This window comes from Anser anser (genome assembly GCF_964211835.1).
Source record: "Anser anser genome assembly, chromosome: 17".
NCBI lineage: Eukaryota > Metazoa > Chordata > Aves > Anseriformes > Anatidae > Anser > Anser anser.
Window position 1 is genome coordinate 4,098,727 of NC_139738.1, and position 18,247 is coordinate 4,116,973.

At 44.6% G+C, this 18,247-nt stretch overlaps 1 protein-coding gene across 9 annotated transcripts in view; it reads right to left on the reverse strand.

Annotated features, from left to right (window-relative positions):
* Positions 1 to 18,247, reverse strand: part of RERE (arginine-glutamic acid dipeptide repeats) — a 233,381-nt gene that overhangs the window by 99,431 nt on the left and 115,703 nt on the right. For 7 of the 9 annotated variants that reach the window (XM_083803235.1, XM_083803239.1, XM_083803240.1 and 4 more), the window contains 3 exons: positions 13,934 to 14,039; positions 12,381 to 12,477; positions 8,720 to 8,824 (listed from right to left, as the gene is read on the reverse strand). In XM_083803235.1, the coding sequence (XP_083659361.1) occupies positions 8,720 to 8,824; positions 12,381 to 12,477; positions 13,934 to 14,039 (308 nt within the window). Of the gene's footprint in view, positions 1 to 2,474; positions 8,683 to 8,719; positions 8,825 to 12,380; positions 12,478 to 13,933; positions 14,040 to 18,247 lie in introns of those variants that run through there. The other 2 variants (XM_083803244.1, XM_083803245.1) reach the window with 2 other exon arrangements.

Genomic DNA, 18,247 nt, shown 5'->3' on the forward strand with positions numbered 1-18,247 from the left:
AATTAAAACAAATCACAGCCTAGAGAACTGGAAGGAAGGGGGGAGAGATCATCTTACTGATCTACAGCCTTGAAAGAAGCAAAAATGAAGCCAGAAAAAAAGAATTCAGGCTATCAAGTACTCGGCCAGCATTTCTTCATCCAAAGGACAGAATACAAGCACTTCCCCTCATAAATTTACATCTTCGACCAGGGTGTGGTGAGAGAGCTGCAGCTCCAAGCAGCTCCCACCACCAGGCTCCCAGCTGGAGAAAATCCTTTGGGCACCCGCAGCCCAAAAATTCACCGTGAGCAGGAGCTGCAGGACAAACCCACGCACTGAGCAAGGACAGGGGTCTCTGCAGCACACTGAACACTTTGCCAGCACCACTGGTAACTTAGGTAGAAGTAGGCTGCCTGCTAGTTTTTGGTGGTGGTGTTTTTTTAACCCAAGTACGCCCTCGTACAGCCCCGCACAGCAGGCACAGACCTAAGGAGCTGCTTTGACTCTCCGCTGGCTGACCAGCCCCACGAGCGGCACGACTGGTGGAAGACATTTGTGTTGAAGCACGTGGAAGGGAAAGGAAAAAACAAGATTTCAGAAACACCAATGATCTGCAGCAAGCAGAGCACAAGGAAAAAACACCTCTATACGTCCACTGGGGGCAGGGACCTCCCAGTTCCACACCAACCCAGGGCTGGCACCAGGGGCACCGTTCAGCGGGGAGCTCCGGGAGCTGACACAGCCAAGGCTGCATCCACAAGCTCTCATGTGCAAGTGATTAAGCAAAGGACACCGCATTTGGCCTATCGTTCCAGCAGGATTTGCTTTGCCAAATGCACTACTTGGGTTTGACAAACACATTTCGTAACAACCTGGAGGTGTTTCCAGTTTTGCCCACCTGTGCCAATTTAACTTCACCTCATACTCTTCAAAAATATGAGTGAACAAATTTTCTTTTCAAGTTACAAGGGGCGTTTTTTCTTCAAATCCTTTTTAAAGGTGTGCACAAATGATAGCTGAGGACCAGCACTACGCAGACTGCTTTGTACGCCCCCCCGTATGCATTCACTCCTGCTTGTAAGTGAACGAATAAGATGTTAAAGACATCAGTTCTCATACCCCCGTGTTCCTGCACAGCAGCAGCATGCTCCCGTAGGCACTCCAGCAGCTCCTTTATTAGGAATAAGAATGCTTCCCGGCCTCGGCCTACGGAGACAGCACTTAACTACCAAGCGATTCAGCCAGACAAGTTTAGGGGCACTGGGCACCACTTCGCTCCAACCACTGCCAAAACTCAGCAGCGACCCACGCTGAACAAGCGTCCTGACTCTTTAGGCTCTCTGCATACAAATGGAAAAGGGAACGCTATTTCAGGTACCGACACAGCACTGAACTGGGTGCAATTAAGCAGCCTGGTTCATCACCCGCTCTGACGAGGGCAGGAGGGGCGGCCCGGTGACACACACCGCGCGGGTGAAGCAGCAACAGGTCCACCGTGGCTGCTCGGTTCCGGAGATGTCACCGCGCTCAGCAGGGACCAGCCTGACGCCTCCATACTGGATGTGCTCCCGTGCCAGGAGAACAAGCCCCCTGCCCCAAGCACCCCGTGGGGCAGGTTACAGCATCCCATCACACACAAGGTCGGGGCAGGGGAACGCGCTGCGGAATTGATCTGGCTCCCGCTCATTAACAACGCCCAGCCCTCTCCAACCAAGACACTCAGCAGCAACAAGTCACTGCCGGCTGTAGCTAGCCCACAAGGACCTCAGGCCAGCTGCAGCCATGCTATCATTACACAAAACAGAGTCCTCATCCTGCTCAGCAGCAGGCTAAAAACATTTTAGCAAGCCATTTCGCTGGCCTGGTAAGGCAGCTGTGGCTGCAGCTTCCCCAGCTGCCCTGTGAGAAGCCTCTCCAGGCGGAGATGCACGAGTCCTATTTGCATGCGACTGACAAGCAAGGAGAACTATGCTGGCGACCTGGATTTTTAATTCTTCAGGAAAAACCGACTGTTTGCTGCCCCTCAGCCGTGCCCAGAACCACACACCCATGACCAGCCGGGCTCTGAGCCTCCCGAAACGTTCCCCGCACCGGCTGCTGTGGGCCCAAGCGCTCCCCGGCAGCTGCTTCTGTAACGCTGCATCCTGCAGGCTGCTTCTGCAGCTCCCTCCAGCCCTGCCACAAGGTTGGCATGCAGACAGCACGACCGAAATCAAAACTGCACCACGAAGGGAGGGGGGAAAAAAATAAAAATAAAACCGTCAGCCCGGAGAGCTTCAGCGTTTTGCTACATGCACCCCCTGAGCCAGCGGATCCCCTGCTCAGCGCCCTCATGCACCGCACGAACAGCTGCGCGGCGAAGCCGGTGGGATTACAGGGTCCTGGGGAACATGCACGAGCAATGACATGATTTCATAAACATCGCAGAAGTCACAAACAACAGCAAAAAAAATCATCGTTTGCTTAGGGGAGGCCAGAGCGATGCAGCCTACCTGCAGGGGCTGAATGGATCATCCATGACTATGACAGGCTCTGGTGGGCTTAGCTGTATTCCCGAACCCCCTAGTCAAGAGCTCAAACTCTGCCTTTTCCACTCTACCAACTCAAAATGGAGGCACATGCAGGCTGAGAGACCTCAGCGAGCTTTCACTGAGCTTGTGCTATGACCTAAGCCCGCACGCAGAACGCAGAAACTTCGCCCTCGGACTGCCAGGACTGAGCATGTGCTGTGACCCTCCCTCGGCCGCACGCCGCCTCCCCACGCAAGCAGGCTCGAGCCCGCTGGTTCCGTAAACACGGCGCGGGGACGGGCGCCGCCGCGGCTCCCGCCAGCCAAGCTAGTGTGCAGGGAAGTGGGGCCTTCGCCAGGGGCTCTGGGACAGCCAACGCGGCCGCGCCGCCGCTCCTCCGAGCCCTCCTCCGAGCCGCAGACGCACCCTGCAAAAGCTTTCTGGTTTTTAACCCTGAGTTTGCAGTCGGCTTCTCGAGAAGTAACGCCGATCACAAGGCTCGGGGGGGTTTTGCAGGTGCAAAGCGACGGGGAGCTTGGTGTTTTGGTGTCCCGGTGGGTTCGCAGGGAAGGGGAGCAGCACCCAGCGGTTTTCCTCGCCTCCACCCGGCCGGAGAGGGTGCGGATCAGCAGCGCCGCGGCACCGCCACGGTGAAGGCAGGGGAGGCCAAACCCGCCTCGCTTGTCACATCCTGCACGCTGGGCATTGCTCTTTATTAGTGCCACTTTCTGCCAAATTCGTAGCTGCGTGTCTTTGAGTAACGTCCCTGTGCCTTGCAGTATAAAGCGCTTCCCTTAGGATCCCTGCCGCTATTTCGGAGCAGATGCCTGCATTCACTGCGAGGCTACAAAGGCCCAAAAAGTTTCTTATATTTTGAATTTTAAAAAACTAACAAAGGCTAAGCAGAACAGACCAGGCCACAGAACAATCCCAAATTCTCTCTCTCAGGCAGCGATCTGGTGAGAAAGCATTACCCTAACACAGGCGGATACCCTTCAAATCATCCCAGTGCCACTCTCAAGGATTCCCATTGCCCACCGCATGCCCCCGGCCCCTCCTGGGAGCCTTCAATGACAGTCAGGCTCCTTCCTGGGGCCTGCAAACATAATTTAGACTTCAGTATCGCAAGTGTTTCAGCTACCAAGACTCTGCTGAAACCATCTGATGCTACCAAAGCTCATTTATCAGCCCTTTAAAGGAGCTGATCCCCGATACACAGGGAAGAGGGGCCTGGCTCACCTTTTTTTTCTGCCAAAAAAAAGATTTAAAATTTCCTGTAGTTTTTAATATTAAGCAAGACCATTTATTTCTAACTTCTGGAAACACAATTAGGTTTCATAAGCTGCTTTAAAAAAAGCACAACATTCTATTAACACACTTCTGTTATAGAAATATTACCAAACTCTAGAGGCAAGAGAGGAGGGCAACAAATTCATGAGACTGTCTGATCAAGTTTTACCCAATTACCACCTCGGAAAAACCCAAGAGGTTTTGCACAGCCTTTACCAGCTGACCACTTTTCAGTAAGAACGCTCATCTGTACAAAAGTATTTGGCCTTCATTTTGACTACAGCTGAAATGCACTTGGGGATTCATTTCTTCTTGTTCCAGATCACTTTTTGTTTTCGTGAGGTCACAACACACACCTGAGAAGAAGTCCTCCGCTTTTGCTACCCTCCAGTTCAGGGGTTAGTTGAAATATGGACTCACAGGAATCACGTCCTGCCAGTGACATCAGTACGTGTGACAGCAGCCACAAGCACAACCCAAGGAAGGCGCACAGTGATTTACCTAAACGCAGTTTTTGAGGGTCCTGTGTCTGTTTAAGAGGACTGCACTGCCAGGCACTTCTACAGCTGACTGCACCCACCAGCGTGATGCAAGGGAGCTCAGCACCTCCCTCATTCTGTCCTCGGTCTATTACACAAGGCTGGCATGAAACAACTTGGCCCTAATTTCTTAAGACATATAGAAGGCATCTGCTCCCTGCACACAGAGCCCCCCATTTTATATATCTTCCCAATAGTATTTAAAATTGCTAACTGCTTTCATTTTTTTAATGGGACTTACGATATGCTGCAGGAATTGTCTTTCTTAAATAAACCACGACCCAAACTGCCATAATGTCCTACCAAGCATAATGGGAACTCATTTAAGGCTCTGCTTTGAGACATAAGGGTACATTTCAATGATTATTTCCCCCTCTATCACTGCCCTAGGTGCTGTAATGTGCATGGAACCAGAATATTTTGACTGCTGAACAGTACCAAGGCAAAAGGATCCAGTGGAAAAATAGAGCTCTGCAGTCCTGCCCAGACTCTGTTCACATTTTGGTTGTAGGTATCAATTTCTTAATTACATTTATTTTTCTAAAAGAGATAATTTCAGGAGGAAGTTTTGCAAACCCTACTAACACACAACTCCACCCTGGCTTCTTGACTTGCTAACATACACTGTTCGTACCTGTTCCTAGACCTACAGGAATGGTGTCTGTAGAAAAATATCTGATTACTTCTAGTTCCAAGCAAAATTCAGGAGCATTAAAATCCATGCCTATTTAAGGATGCCCATGTCAGACGAAGCCTGTACCGTGTTCATTCACTCCCGAATGCAGCTGACGGCCTGCCACAGGCCAGCACGCCACGAGAGCGGAACGAATGCTGGCAGGTGGCGTGCCTCTACCCGCGAGCCAGAAAGCTCAGAGCTGCTCCTCTCAGTCCATGCGGGATGTCACAGCACAAAAGGAAGACGAGAAGTTCCTGACAGCATCTGCACCCTCTGGCACTACACTAGGACAAGAACCCGTGGCTGTAGCGAAGGAGGGGGATAAGATGTGAGCTGGTGAAGGGCAGAGACAGTGCTCCACAGCCTTGCTGCTCTCTTTCAACAGGCAGAGCTCATTTCTGACTCAGGAGCCAAAACCAACAGCTTGCAAGCTGCTGTGGTTACTGGTTTTCTGATGTGATACATAGGGCTGTTGTCTTTTGGCCGTGAACGCCTCTCAACGGCAACGCTATATGCCTCAAAATGCTTCTAAACCCACCTGAGCTCCCCGACACTAAGGGCCAGCTCTGCTACCTCTCCAGCCTGCAGGCCAAGCATCCAAGTCCTGATCAAGTAAAGGGGAGGTTCAGAAAGAACAGCTGGTGTTCGTTTTTATCCATCATCCTGTTTTCAAAACCAGAAAAGGAAAATACACACAGAAGAGTAATGACATAAACGTACCTCTTGCTAAGTTATCGATAACTTTAATTCCCCCCCAACCTAGCTTTAGGTATCTACACTGCATTATTGCTCTCCATATTCCAAGGTACGTTTGTACAAGGGTGGGAAACCAAAAGTAAGACATTAATAAAAACTTCTTCTCAGCCAAATCGAATATAACCTCCAACACCACTAAAAATAACACATCAACTATGGAACATAATTATTAGAATGCTAAGAAACCTAAGAAACCATTTCTTCTCCGACAAAGTATTGGTCTCCTCCTGCCATTTGGAGAACCAGAAGTTTTGTGGGATTCCCTGTTTGTGGAATAAGTCATTGTCAGATTTACAGGTCCTCGCACTCAGTTCCCTTCTCCAATACATCCCTCGCCCAGCAAACACTAATTATTTTTAACGTACTCATCATAAAATGAGTGTTCTTTCTCAGCTGGCTGCACGTGTTCGGTGGATATATTCCACATTCTGGAGACGCAGGAACTATTTCCATTCTGTTTACTAGCTTGAGTAACACTCAATTCAAGGTGACAACGCTCAGTGTCTAGCTTGAAGATTGTTTTTTATGTTCATCTATCAGATTTTTCTCACTGATGCAAGAATTACTGAAACGTAGCACGCAATCTTTCCCCAAAATCCGCAAAACAAAACCAGCTTCACATACGCTGTGAAGACCAAAGTTATCCCAAAGCACACAGGTCGTACAGACGCCTCCGGACCGCGGAACCATCACCAACAGGATCACGGCAGGTATTTCCTGGGCTAAACCCGCAGTCAACAAGCTTTCAAACAGAAAATAAAGGACAAAGCATGCTCTCCTTTACGCATCCAGAACAAAGGGACCTCCTTCATTACACTTGCAGCACACCAGGGTTTGGGGATTTGGTTTTATTTGTTTAAATAGAACCCAGGAAAAATGAAAATGGTTGGATTCCCAACACACTAAGCTGCATTTGAGAGTCCTGGCAAAGCACACGAGCATCTTGCAGTGAACACAAATTAAAAGCACTCAAATAGAAATACATCTTTGTAGGCACAATGCACAGCTCAAGGCTGTTTGCTCCAAGAACAAATCCTACCCCACATTTCTACAGGCCAACTGAAGGGGTCCGAGGCAATACCTATAACACAGGATTGTAAACCTTAAACATTTTCCATCCTTTCTATGTGAAACAAAACACTAAACTACAAAGTCAGATCAAGTTCAAGACAAACTTTAGTTTTTATAGGCAAGCCATTAGCAGGTCATCTTGAAACCTGGTACAATACTTTTACTTCCAAAAGCCAAATAAATCTTAAGTAGGGAGTCAAGGAAGCAAGCATTGCAATGCAGTAGCAAACACACAGGTCATCATTAATCAAGCAGCCTAAGCTCGGGTCCTTTTTCAAAACCTACCCTACTCAAGACAAAACAAGAGCTAAAAATCAAGAAAAAGTGGCTGTAACCAACTGAAGAAAAGCCTACGTTTTGAGAGCTGGCTACTCTGAGCAATTAGCTGATCACTCAGTGCTGTGCTTTGTCATTTCATTGATCTTTTCAGGCTCAGTCACCTTCTAATAGACAGGAGAATTAACAGCTACTTCTACACAAAATGTTGGTTTAAAAGTGCCAACAACTCCAGCATAAATGGCATTTCACAAAGAAGTCCTTCATTAAAAAGCAACTTGAACAGCAGTACAAAGAGTTCATTTAGCATTCTCTCAAAATCCAAACGCATCAGAGAAAAGTGACAAAGTTAAAACAGGGGTCAGGTGTGATGCTGAGTATCAGAGAGCCAAACTTCATCTTTGCCTCACCTGGTTGGACTGCTCCAGGAAAACACAGATGTTGTTACAAAAAAAAACACTTGAACATAATGTATTTTCAAATATTATAGGATTTCGCGGTATTTTTTTCCCCCCAGAGCTCAGCAGCATGCACTAGCAAGATTGCCTCCTAGACAATCCTAGGGACCTATGCTGACATAACTTGCTATCGATGTAGTCTGAATCAATTAAAAGAGTTTACTTAAATCCAATACCCTGTCTCAAACATACAGACATGTAAAACACTTCAGAATAAGGTACAGGAAACCTGAGAACCAAGCAATTACATATGCCCACACAGTTTCTTCGTAACTGCAAGCAGTTAGTGGTTGCCTATGCCCTGAAGCATGAAGATTTATATCTGTATTAAAAACTGTTAATCTCCAATGTAACAATTAATATAGTTATTATTTGTATGCCTATCTAACCCCACTTAAAATAACACTAGTTCAACAGTATCTCTAAAAATCAAAGGTCCACAACCTAATTACGTTTTCGCTATTGAAAGAAACAATTCTGCATTCAGCCACAGTCCTTGCTAAGCCCTACTCAGCTTTTACTCGAGTGTTCACAGAACTACGCCCCTAGACTGCAAACTCTTCAGGACAGTATTTGTAAGGCTTCTTCTCTGTGTTTATAGAGCTACATAAATGAAAAAGTTGGCATCTGGACTTGAAAAATAATGAAGGTAGTCTACTATCAGCTGGGTTTGCACTGCAGAGCTGATTGAAGACTGGTATGGGCGTTTACACATGAGAAGATGAACTTCCACACTTAGAAGTTTTCAATACTATTTCTTAACTGTCAAAGTTTCGACATCATTTACTAGAAGATGTGTATGTATTTTACAAAGTATTTTCCAAGGTGTGCATTTAATCAATGACACCCCTAAGAATCCCTGCTAATGCCTGTAACTTCTAAAACAAAAGAAAAAAATCACATCTTGAAATATCTGTTTGGAAACAGTAAGCTATTTACCCAGAAATGCAACTGAATATCATGACCTGCTGCAGAATTGTCATCTCTTTCTCCTGTATATACACTTTGTGGGAACTGGCAGCTTCCCCTTCAGATTCCCTTCCACCCTGCCTTCTTATCCGCATCATACTTGATTTTAGCTTTTCTTCCCTTCCAAAGTTTTTCTGTTTCTACAGGCTCAAATGTGTCATAAAGGTTGTCTTTAAAAGCCGCTTCGCTTACCTTGTCTCTGGATTATAGCCCAGTATGTAGAAAAATGAATCCACTCGAGCTTTAAACTCTCTAGCAGCAAATATGTCAGAGAAATGGGAGATATTACACTTCCCTCTGAAAGAAAGGAAAAATGGCATTAGAATTCTATCCCGAATAACAGCTATTTTAATTAAATACCACTGCAATCTGTTTATAAAACAGAGATCCTTATGTTCTTGTAAATGTATAAAATGTCATAAATACAAACCTGTTCTAACAAACATCCATATAGATTCTTCCCATGGTAGCAAGGGAAGAAGATAGTTACAGTGTCTCAGATGATATTCTACAGACATTCATTAATTCTTATTCAGCCAGCACACAGTCCTAAGGAGCCCCAAATTAATCAGGTAGACTAACAAACAGTATCTGCCCTAGAATCCTGAAAATACCTTTTTTTCAAGGTTTATACAATTTATAGCTTTTTTACAATTAAAGCTTTAAGGAAACTTCAAAAAATTCTACTATTTATTTCACTCGGGAAGCCAGCTTTTTATTTATAAAGCTATACAAAACTGTAGTTTAGAAAGTTTTGATGCTTTCAAATACAGAAAACAAAGCCATGCTATGCCTTAAGCTAGACTACAGTCCTAATGATGGAAATTCCAAACATGGAACAGCAAATATGAGTTTTTTTCTTCTACTTGGTTTTCTATAATACATGAAAAACTTCCAAAATGAGAGAGAGAGAAAGAGAAAGAGAATAGGAATTTATTAGCTTGTTCTGTAACAGACCGCTAATAATTCTTTTTTAATATAGCATGATAGAGACATTATCCTTGAGGTTGAGCAGGAATATTAGCTGCAAGAAGTTGCATCTGACTTCCACAAGGGTTTGCTGGGCTGTCGGGATGCAACAGCTGCCCATGTTCCGTCACCCAACGCACTGCAATTCACTGTAGCCAAGTAAACCAGATCAGAGGAGAGCAGAAACAAATGTGCACAAGCTCAAGACTTTGTGCTTTTTATCTGAACTTGATTCAGTGCAATAAAGTACAAGATTTTGTTCTGTTTGAGCATGTCAAGCTTTCTGGTATTAATACAGATAGCATCTTTTTCACCTGCATTTACTGGATAGCGTTTGCAATTATACATAAGCTGTTGTGGGGCTTATTAAACATTGTAAAAAGGTTTGCCTCTCTTGGTTATAGCTGAAAAATGCTACTGCCACCAACACAAGGTGAATAATTATTTTACCTGTAATAACAGTGGATCTGTTTGCCTACTCTTCTCAACAGAGAAGCATATTTCAGTACTGTATATGTGAAAACCTGCCCTAGAAGGTTGGTCAAGATGCGAAGCTTGCTTCCATTCCTAACCTTTGGAAAAGCTTCCCATCAGCAGTGGCTAAGGACAGCTTGGCTCCACATCATGAGCCCTTGTGCACATCATCACCTACTGCAAGGGAGGGAAAGGCACTAGGAGGACAGGGAAGGTGAGCAAATTGCTGCCCATTTTAAGACCAAATCAATCTGGCTATCCTGAGAGCTGGGGCTACATAACCGTCCCTGTGATTGCCTAATTCCCAGCCAGTTGCCTTCCTGGCAAACAAGAGCAACACTGAATTGTGCACAGGTCACACCAGGTTGGAATGGGACATTAACAAGGTCTGTAATTGAGACCTCACACAGGGAAATCCTGAAAAACAAACTTATTTGCTAGTGTTATTTTCCCTTGGTGTCCTAAACCTAGCTTCCTAGTTTGCTCACTTCGAAAGAAAAGGGATATTTGTTTTGACAGTTCACATGAAATTCTCATTTTAGAAGAATTCTGGGATAAAAAGATTTAGCTTCCTTCCAATAATTCATCTGACAGTCCAACTCTTGTCCAGGTAAGCTTGTACTAGCTATTTTCATGAAAGCAATACACACCTTTTCAGAAAAATAGCACTAGAGATTACTACAAAGCTTCACCATGTAGGTAAAAAGGCCGTAACTTTTATTACACGTTTCCACAGGAATCCACAAGTATCCTCACGTTACATTTTTCCACTGGTTAGAGCAGAAGATTGGAAGTTACAGTCACTGGTTTTATTTCCTAGTTTGTCATCAACTCATTGTGTGACCAGAGCCATTTGTTTGCGGAGGGCAAAGAAATAATCTCATTTTCTAGGAAATTAGAATTTCAAGTTAACCTTTCTTTCAGGCATCACAATGTATTTTGCCTACTGCGTGTTCTCAGACTGGAAGAACACCACGTACAGTTACCCTTATGTCTTGTACACTAAAAATTACTTGGTAGCATTAATCACAATTTGCTAAAAACATGCAGCAAAATCAAATCTTTATCCTGCAAAAGTGCATCCTCCCAATTATCAGCATCTTTAGATACCATATACAAGCCTGTAAGAATTATCAAAAGTATGAAAAATCCAAAACAGTGAAATCTTATGTCCAAAAAGTAAAATAAAATGAGTCATCTGAGAGGTGCCTATGGTATGCATTTCCAAACAAAAAAGATAGATAAAACCAAAGAAAGGTTGAGAAAGTGACCAGGTTAGGATGTCAGCAGCCTCCACTCCTTTTAGAAGGGAATAAGAGAATGTTATTTTTCAAGTCTGCTTGGTACATGCAAATTTCCATTTGAATCTTTTCTTTAAGAAAGAGAACATAAAATACTCCCATGAAAATTCCACACCCAGAGTTCAAATTCCCCCCGTTTAAGAGGACAATTTGATTTCAGAGCGGCTCCGTCAGGCCAGCCCACCTCCGTTAGCTTGTTCCTTAATGCTGGCTACCTTCTGCAACAGAAAAAAGGGCGCTGTGGAATTTCACAGGATTACAGTACACCACTGGAATTTTTCAAGTTTATCACAAACCCTCTAATATGCAAATCAAAGACTTTTCTCCCACCCTTGTAACAGAAGTGGCAGCTAGTTTGTCTTCGAGTGGCTTCAGCAAAGTGACTCTGAACAAAGAAAACGTCTCCAGATGGTTCTGGCGAAACACCATCTGAGCATTATTAGCGGGGAGATTATTCAATTCGCATTTTGACAATCTCCTCGCATGTATGGCATGTTGAAAACCTGCTAAAAAATAATGCCTCGCTGTGCCTATTTTAAAACATGAAGTCACGGTGCATCCCCTCTGCCTGGCCAAAGGTTAGCAACTTCAGTTAAGACCTTAGCGGGCAAAGAGAGCGGCAGCCCCCAGGGAAGGGCAGACAGTCCAGAGAACAATACGGGGAGCCCATTACCTCCTGTCTGCACAGCCAGCTTTTAATGGAGCTCTCAGCTGAGCTTCAACAATGACAAGTGCCTCAGAGCAAAGTCTTTAATGCAATTTATCAGGGCTGCATACTAACAGTCACTTTGCAAAGAGACGCTATTGTTAATGGCGAAATCAAACACAGAGGAGGGAAGGGTAGTATTTCTGCAGGAACTAGCAATAATCTAAATTGGCAATGATGGGAAACAATATCTTCTGAGCAACATTGATTAACTGAGATTAAAATGAGATTGCAGAATTACAGCTCCTTTTTGAACGAGAACAGATAACACAAGTTAATTACTGCAGGAGGCGAGGAGAAAGCTGAGCAGTATGCTAATGATCCCCAACAAAACCAGAGAAAAGGCACCTCGCTCTGTTCTCATCCATCTCAGAGACGCTGCACCACATCCTCTGGAGCTTACCTGAGGGCAGCAGCGTGGTAAGTGTCGACATAATCTGAAATGAAGAGCTCTCGATTCTTGATAACTGGGTCTGTAATAACAAGCTCTCGTCCAGAGTCTGCCAGAAAGCAAAAACACAAAACCCCACCAACATGTTAGCTGCAGTCTGAAAGCATCCTCCTTTGCCATCTCGCAGGTATTTCTTACAGGTCGAAGTGGGAGGATGTTTCTCAAACACGCATTGCTCAGCGTTACAATGGCAAACGCTTAAATTGCTTACGTGGCCTGTAGGGTACGGAAACAACGCGGTTATTTCCCATAATTTTTACATGGGAATTCGCCTGCCGTATCTGAAGGCAAGGTGCCTTAGGGGCACTGGATAGCACCTTATGCACTGACCAGTAAACTTCCAGTCCCATGTGGGAAGAGCTTAGCAAATCTATCACTGACTTTTGGTTTCTGGGTTAAGGTTTTGGTTTGCATATTTTATTTCCAATCTTCAACTAAATCTTGACGGCACTGCTTAGCGTTCTGACAGATAAATATTAGCATTCATGGTCAAATAAAGAAAATTACTTCTCAGCACTAAATAAAAACTAGAAGACAACTTTTTTCCATTACTTCCTTAATGATACCCTTGACGAAGGCACAGAAATATTTTTCTTCATCTACAAGGGCACCACATAAAAAAGCAGCCACATTATCAATAGATGTGCACTTTTTGACATTGCGCCTATAACATATTTGTTAATACTCTCAAATAAATTAGCAAAATGTTATTTCTGTGCAGCTTTTGCTAAAGACACAGGCAAAACGCCCATCATGTCTCCAAGAACAAGACGGTATGCCCAGCTTTGTACTGTCATGCACCAAAAAGCTGCTGTGTTGCCTATGTTAAGCATCAACTTTTGCCACCGCAGTTCACCTTTGAGCATCCTCAGAATCTTAACAGTTGCCTCAAGGAAATTCCCCAATAACAGAAGAAATGTTATGTCTCCCCTAGAGGCAGGAGATAAATGACGCTGGAATATGTACTGAAGTTTCCTCCTCTGCTGCTATTAAACCCAAGACTACGCTTGTTTTTTTTTTTAAAGAGAAAAGGGGGAAACTCAGCTAAGGTGCTTCAGTTACATCACTTACTGCAATATTATGAAAATGAGCATTTATACGTGCAAGGTAAAGCTTCAAAAGGAGTTCTCATGACAGTACAGCAGAATCAAGAGAAGAGATTCACAATTTCTTTAGACAACTTGTCTCCAGATGGTTAGGTATTAGTACACTGTCCAGAAGGGCTACAAAGCATTCAACGTTATTTTTCTTTTCTGTTTTCTCTAAGACGTTAGTATAATACTACACAGATTTAAATCATACCTGAAACATCTGATAATAGCTATGGTTACAGGAAATAGACTGGTTAGGACAAAGCAAACACTATCATCCATCTTCTGATGCACTGTTCTCAGCAACAGTCCTTGCTTCACAACCCTACGCACAAGTTCTTGCTTTCTGGGCTGTTAAAACTTAAAATTCAGAGTACAAGTAAAGAAGGCCTTCCTCCAGAGAGCCTAACTTACCATTCTCATTGTGTCTGTCCTGAACCAAATGCTGATAGACTGAATCTGGGACTTCAGACTGGCGATAGTACCATTTGACATTCATAAGGAGATGGTCCCGTTTACTCTGAAAAAGAAGGTCTAAAGGCATTACTAAAAAGGAAATCAGACCACAGCTGACACAATCTTCCACAGAACAAAATCACAGAAAAAAATCTGAGGTGAGACCCAGAAGGGAGGAAAGCAGATTTCTGTGGCAATGAACCAAGGGCAGCGTGCTAATGAGACAAATTGACTTTCAACCTTACAGACAACAGCGATCTACTCCGTTTTCGTGCAGCTTTATCTCTGTACCTGACCAGCAAATATAAGGGATTCACTCACAGAAAACAAACCAAGAAAAGAAGAGGAAGGGATCAGAAAAGGACTGGAATTTTTGGCCTCATGCAGCATTATCTTAGTTGTCTAATTTCTACATATACAACTAATTTAGTGCCAAACACAGGAAAAAGAACACCAACACAGAACACCAACACCAGCATAATTCAATGTCATCACTCTTAACCGTTGTAACCAGCAGAAACCAAGGACAGATGGTTTCAGACACGATTGTAAAAGTTCCTTATTACGCCCTCTTATACAAAAGAGGAGGATGCTGCACTTCAATCCCAGTAATTACAGGCTCTGACTGCTTACATACCCCTCCAAGCCAACAGCAAGATTTACACAAACCTATCTCCCTCAAGGGCTCCTCCTCTATTTGAAAACCCAGCTACCAGTTTGTTGTTCTTAGAAGGAAACCAGAACATAAATACCACTTGAAAATAATTTTTAGATCCAGTTATTACAGAATCTGTGTCGGTTTATCTTTGAAACTTGTGGTAGCTGACTCTTCCTCCTACCCAAACACTCAGAGTTCCTCTGATTCTTCCCCCAAGAATGGGAGGAAGGCCGAAAGGGAAACGAGCATTCCTTCGGGGTGATGCAACTGCCAGCACCGCTGGGTTTCTGGGCCGTGGTTCTCTGCATCCTTCTAAGACCAGCCTTAACACTCCCATTTAACAGTTAAATCACAGGTTATTGGACCAGAGAGCTCTTATCGTCTCTTCTGGCCACATCAGTCTGGTTATTACAACAATTTCCACCATTTATGCTCAGCAGAAAACATGAAAATCCTCCCATTAAAGGCAGTTCTTGAAGCCTTTGACTAAAACCACACGTAATACCACAAAAAAACTGCTAGTGGCAGCATTGTGCCAGAAAAAAGTTTCCTAACTAACCCAGCACGACCACATGTGCTGTGCACAGAACACCTCAAAAACCACTCCAGGCCACACTAAGTATATTTGCACCGTAGGGAAGAAACCCCATTTTCTTTTTTTGTTTTTTTAAATAACACATTTGCAGTTAGAGATGACAAACTTGTCTAATGCATGGAAGAAATCAAATGGGCAAGTCTGGGAGGTAACAAGGATTTGTGCTGCCTGCTGTACGAGAAGGCGGCTGCTGAACGAGGGTCTGTGCGTCACCACCTCTAGGAACAGCCTCCGAATTCTGAAGGCAGGAAAAAAAATCCAAGTGGATGTTTTGTTACCCTCTTGCTACGAGTTCATAAATTGCATTAGTGCTAACGAGGGCTGCGTGTTACAAAGACAGGAAGCATTATCTCAGCATTAGCTTTGCTCTGCAAATTATCTCTTTGTGTTTCCCAGCTGAGGAAGAGCACCCAAAGCATGCTACACAAAGCCACGGGAGCACTCACCAGGCATCACTTCGGGGCTCTAAAAGCAGCCCGTTGGGTGCGTGGGGACAGCTTGCAACAAGCACCAAGAGCTAAAGCTTTGGTCCTCTTGGACAGCACAACACTCCAAGGAGCTCGGTAAAGGGGAACTAAGCGTCTATGTGTAAGCAGCCATGAAGAAGGAAGACAACAAATTACATGACTTCATTTTTGCAGTGGTGTTTTTGAAGGGGAAATCTTCAGAGGAGAGAAGAAAAGGACCAGAGCTCTACACTGCACTCTGGCAGGGACAGCACGTACTGATGCTTATCTACAAACTGAATCACCACAAGCCTGAGCAACCACCAGCACGCAACAAGAGATGTGAGCTGAGGGAAAGAAGACACCACCACATCCTGGCCAACAAGAGCTGGTCATGAAGAGAACAAAAGGTAGAGAGTGGTGAATGAATGGCTTCAGCGTCTGATGTACCCTTACGGTGATTCTGCTACAAGAGAATGGTTTGGGGGAAAAAACAGAAGAGTGACAATGTCGTGTGAAGGCATATCCTTCACTTACAATATGTGAGAACACGTTACAGCAAAGGGAAGGAGCGAGGGAGAGATCAAAACTGTCGGAGGCTTTCATCATCCTGACATCCCGTACACAGCTACGAGACGGGAGGTCACGGCTTTACTTTGGATTAGGCCAAGGCTGTAAAGGAGATGGCGCTGCAATCACTCGACTTCCCCGTCTTGGTTTCTTGGTACGTCACAGAAGAGCACAGGGCTCTGAGCAGCTCGGGGATGAGCCTACGGCCCGCACTTACAAAGCATCCCGATAAACTCAGAGAAAAGAAACGCGTGGATGAAGCAGGCTTCTCCTCTTGCTGCCACAAGGCCCACCTCGTTCTCACCCCTCTTCCCACAAGACCCTCCCAGGTCGTCATCAACACAAAGAGAAAAGGGTTTGGTGGCTGCTGAAGACACTGGTCACTGTATGTAGCAACCTCCTATGCTGGTAACTTACCAAATATAAAGTTTGTGAAGCAGGTGTTTTAAATGAATTAAAACTTACAAGGGAAGATGAACACGGCCCATCCAAATGTGCACGTGTTAAATTATCAGATTAAAAACTATCAGATTAATACCCTTCGAAACAGAAGGCAGCACGCCCCGCAGCGCTGGCTGCTTCTCACCATCTCCATCACCGATGGCACGTGTACGGCACACACCTGGAAGCAGCACAAACACCACCTGCAACTGAGGTGTGCACCGAACCCTTCGGCTTTTTTAAAAACAAAAATCTCTAGACTGACAGAACTAAAAATACGCTGCCAAAGTAACACGCTGCTCTTTGTGCTCTGCTGGTATCGGTTGGGGCAGCTGGGTGGTGAGGGTTTTTGTTGGGTTTTTCATTTGATTTGTTTGGGGCAGTTCGTTACGCAATCAAAGCTCCTTCCTAAATACCTCTTTTTACCATGATTGCTGCTTTTTGCCCAATTAATTTGAAAGCTTCATTTTGAAAAGTATTTTCTCTACTATCCGCCATGCACAATAGTGGGTTTTTAACCCAAACTTTCAATTTCCCTAAAAACGCAGAACGTCTGTCAGAATCTTGTGCTTCACATTTACATCCTTCCTTGCATCCCTAGACATGCTATTTTGTCAGCCAACTCTCTAAATATGTATGTCATTTACAGAGCAGACTACCCTCAGAGGTGTCAGGACGCCAACTTCTGTGATAGACTAGTTATTTTAGAGCGACACAAACACAAAAGAGCAAGTGTCCTCTAGTTTATAAAGTGTTACTATATTTTTTTTTTAACACCATTACACGCGGAGACTGCAGATAGTCGCATGTCAAATTCAGACTTGCAGAAATCACAGAAATGACAAGTGCTTTAAAGTGTCTTTCAGCTCTAAATAGATCCCTGGTGCTACAGAACTCCATTCTCCCCATAAATAAAAACACTGTCTGTCGCTGCAGCGCTCACAAAGTACGCACTTGGAGGGGTGGTTGATGCTCTTGCTCCCCCCCCAACACTTATTTTTTTTAAAGCATGAACCAGTTTTGGACATTCAACAAGATAAAACCTGCAAATGGATTAAAGCATCCCAGTCCGCCAACACCTGGCCACCCATTTCAAAATGAACTTCTTTAAAAGGAAGGGGGGAAAATTAAAAGGAAGGGGGGGGGAAAAAGGCCTGCGGGTTCTCTTCCAAGCTACCTCTGTACAGCGTTTTTGACAACTCCAAGGTGCCAATTTCCTTCTAAAGCACCGGAAAACAGAGCTACAGCACATTACGATTCCCCTCTGAAGAGCTTGCCCGTTCTCTTCCCAGGGTTATGACTAACCACATCGTGCACATGGTCACAGATGTCCTGCAGCTTCTCGCAGAGGGCTTTCAGCAGCATCCTTCATTACTCGCCCTATTTAGATCCCCTGTTCAATCACAGCTAGCTGGGGAAGCAACGCACCAAATGCTGCCGATGACAGATGGGCACGCTGGAGTGGGCGAACGGTGGCTGCTTCAAAGAAACAAACAGCAAAATGGAAACACAGAAAAGAACATCTTTCCTTTCAAACGTGTTTTCAACAATGAATTTTTTTA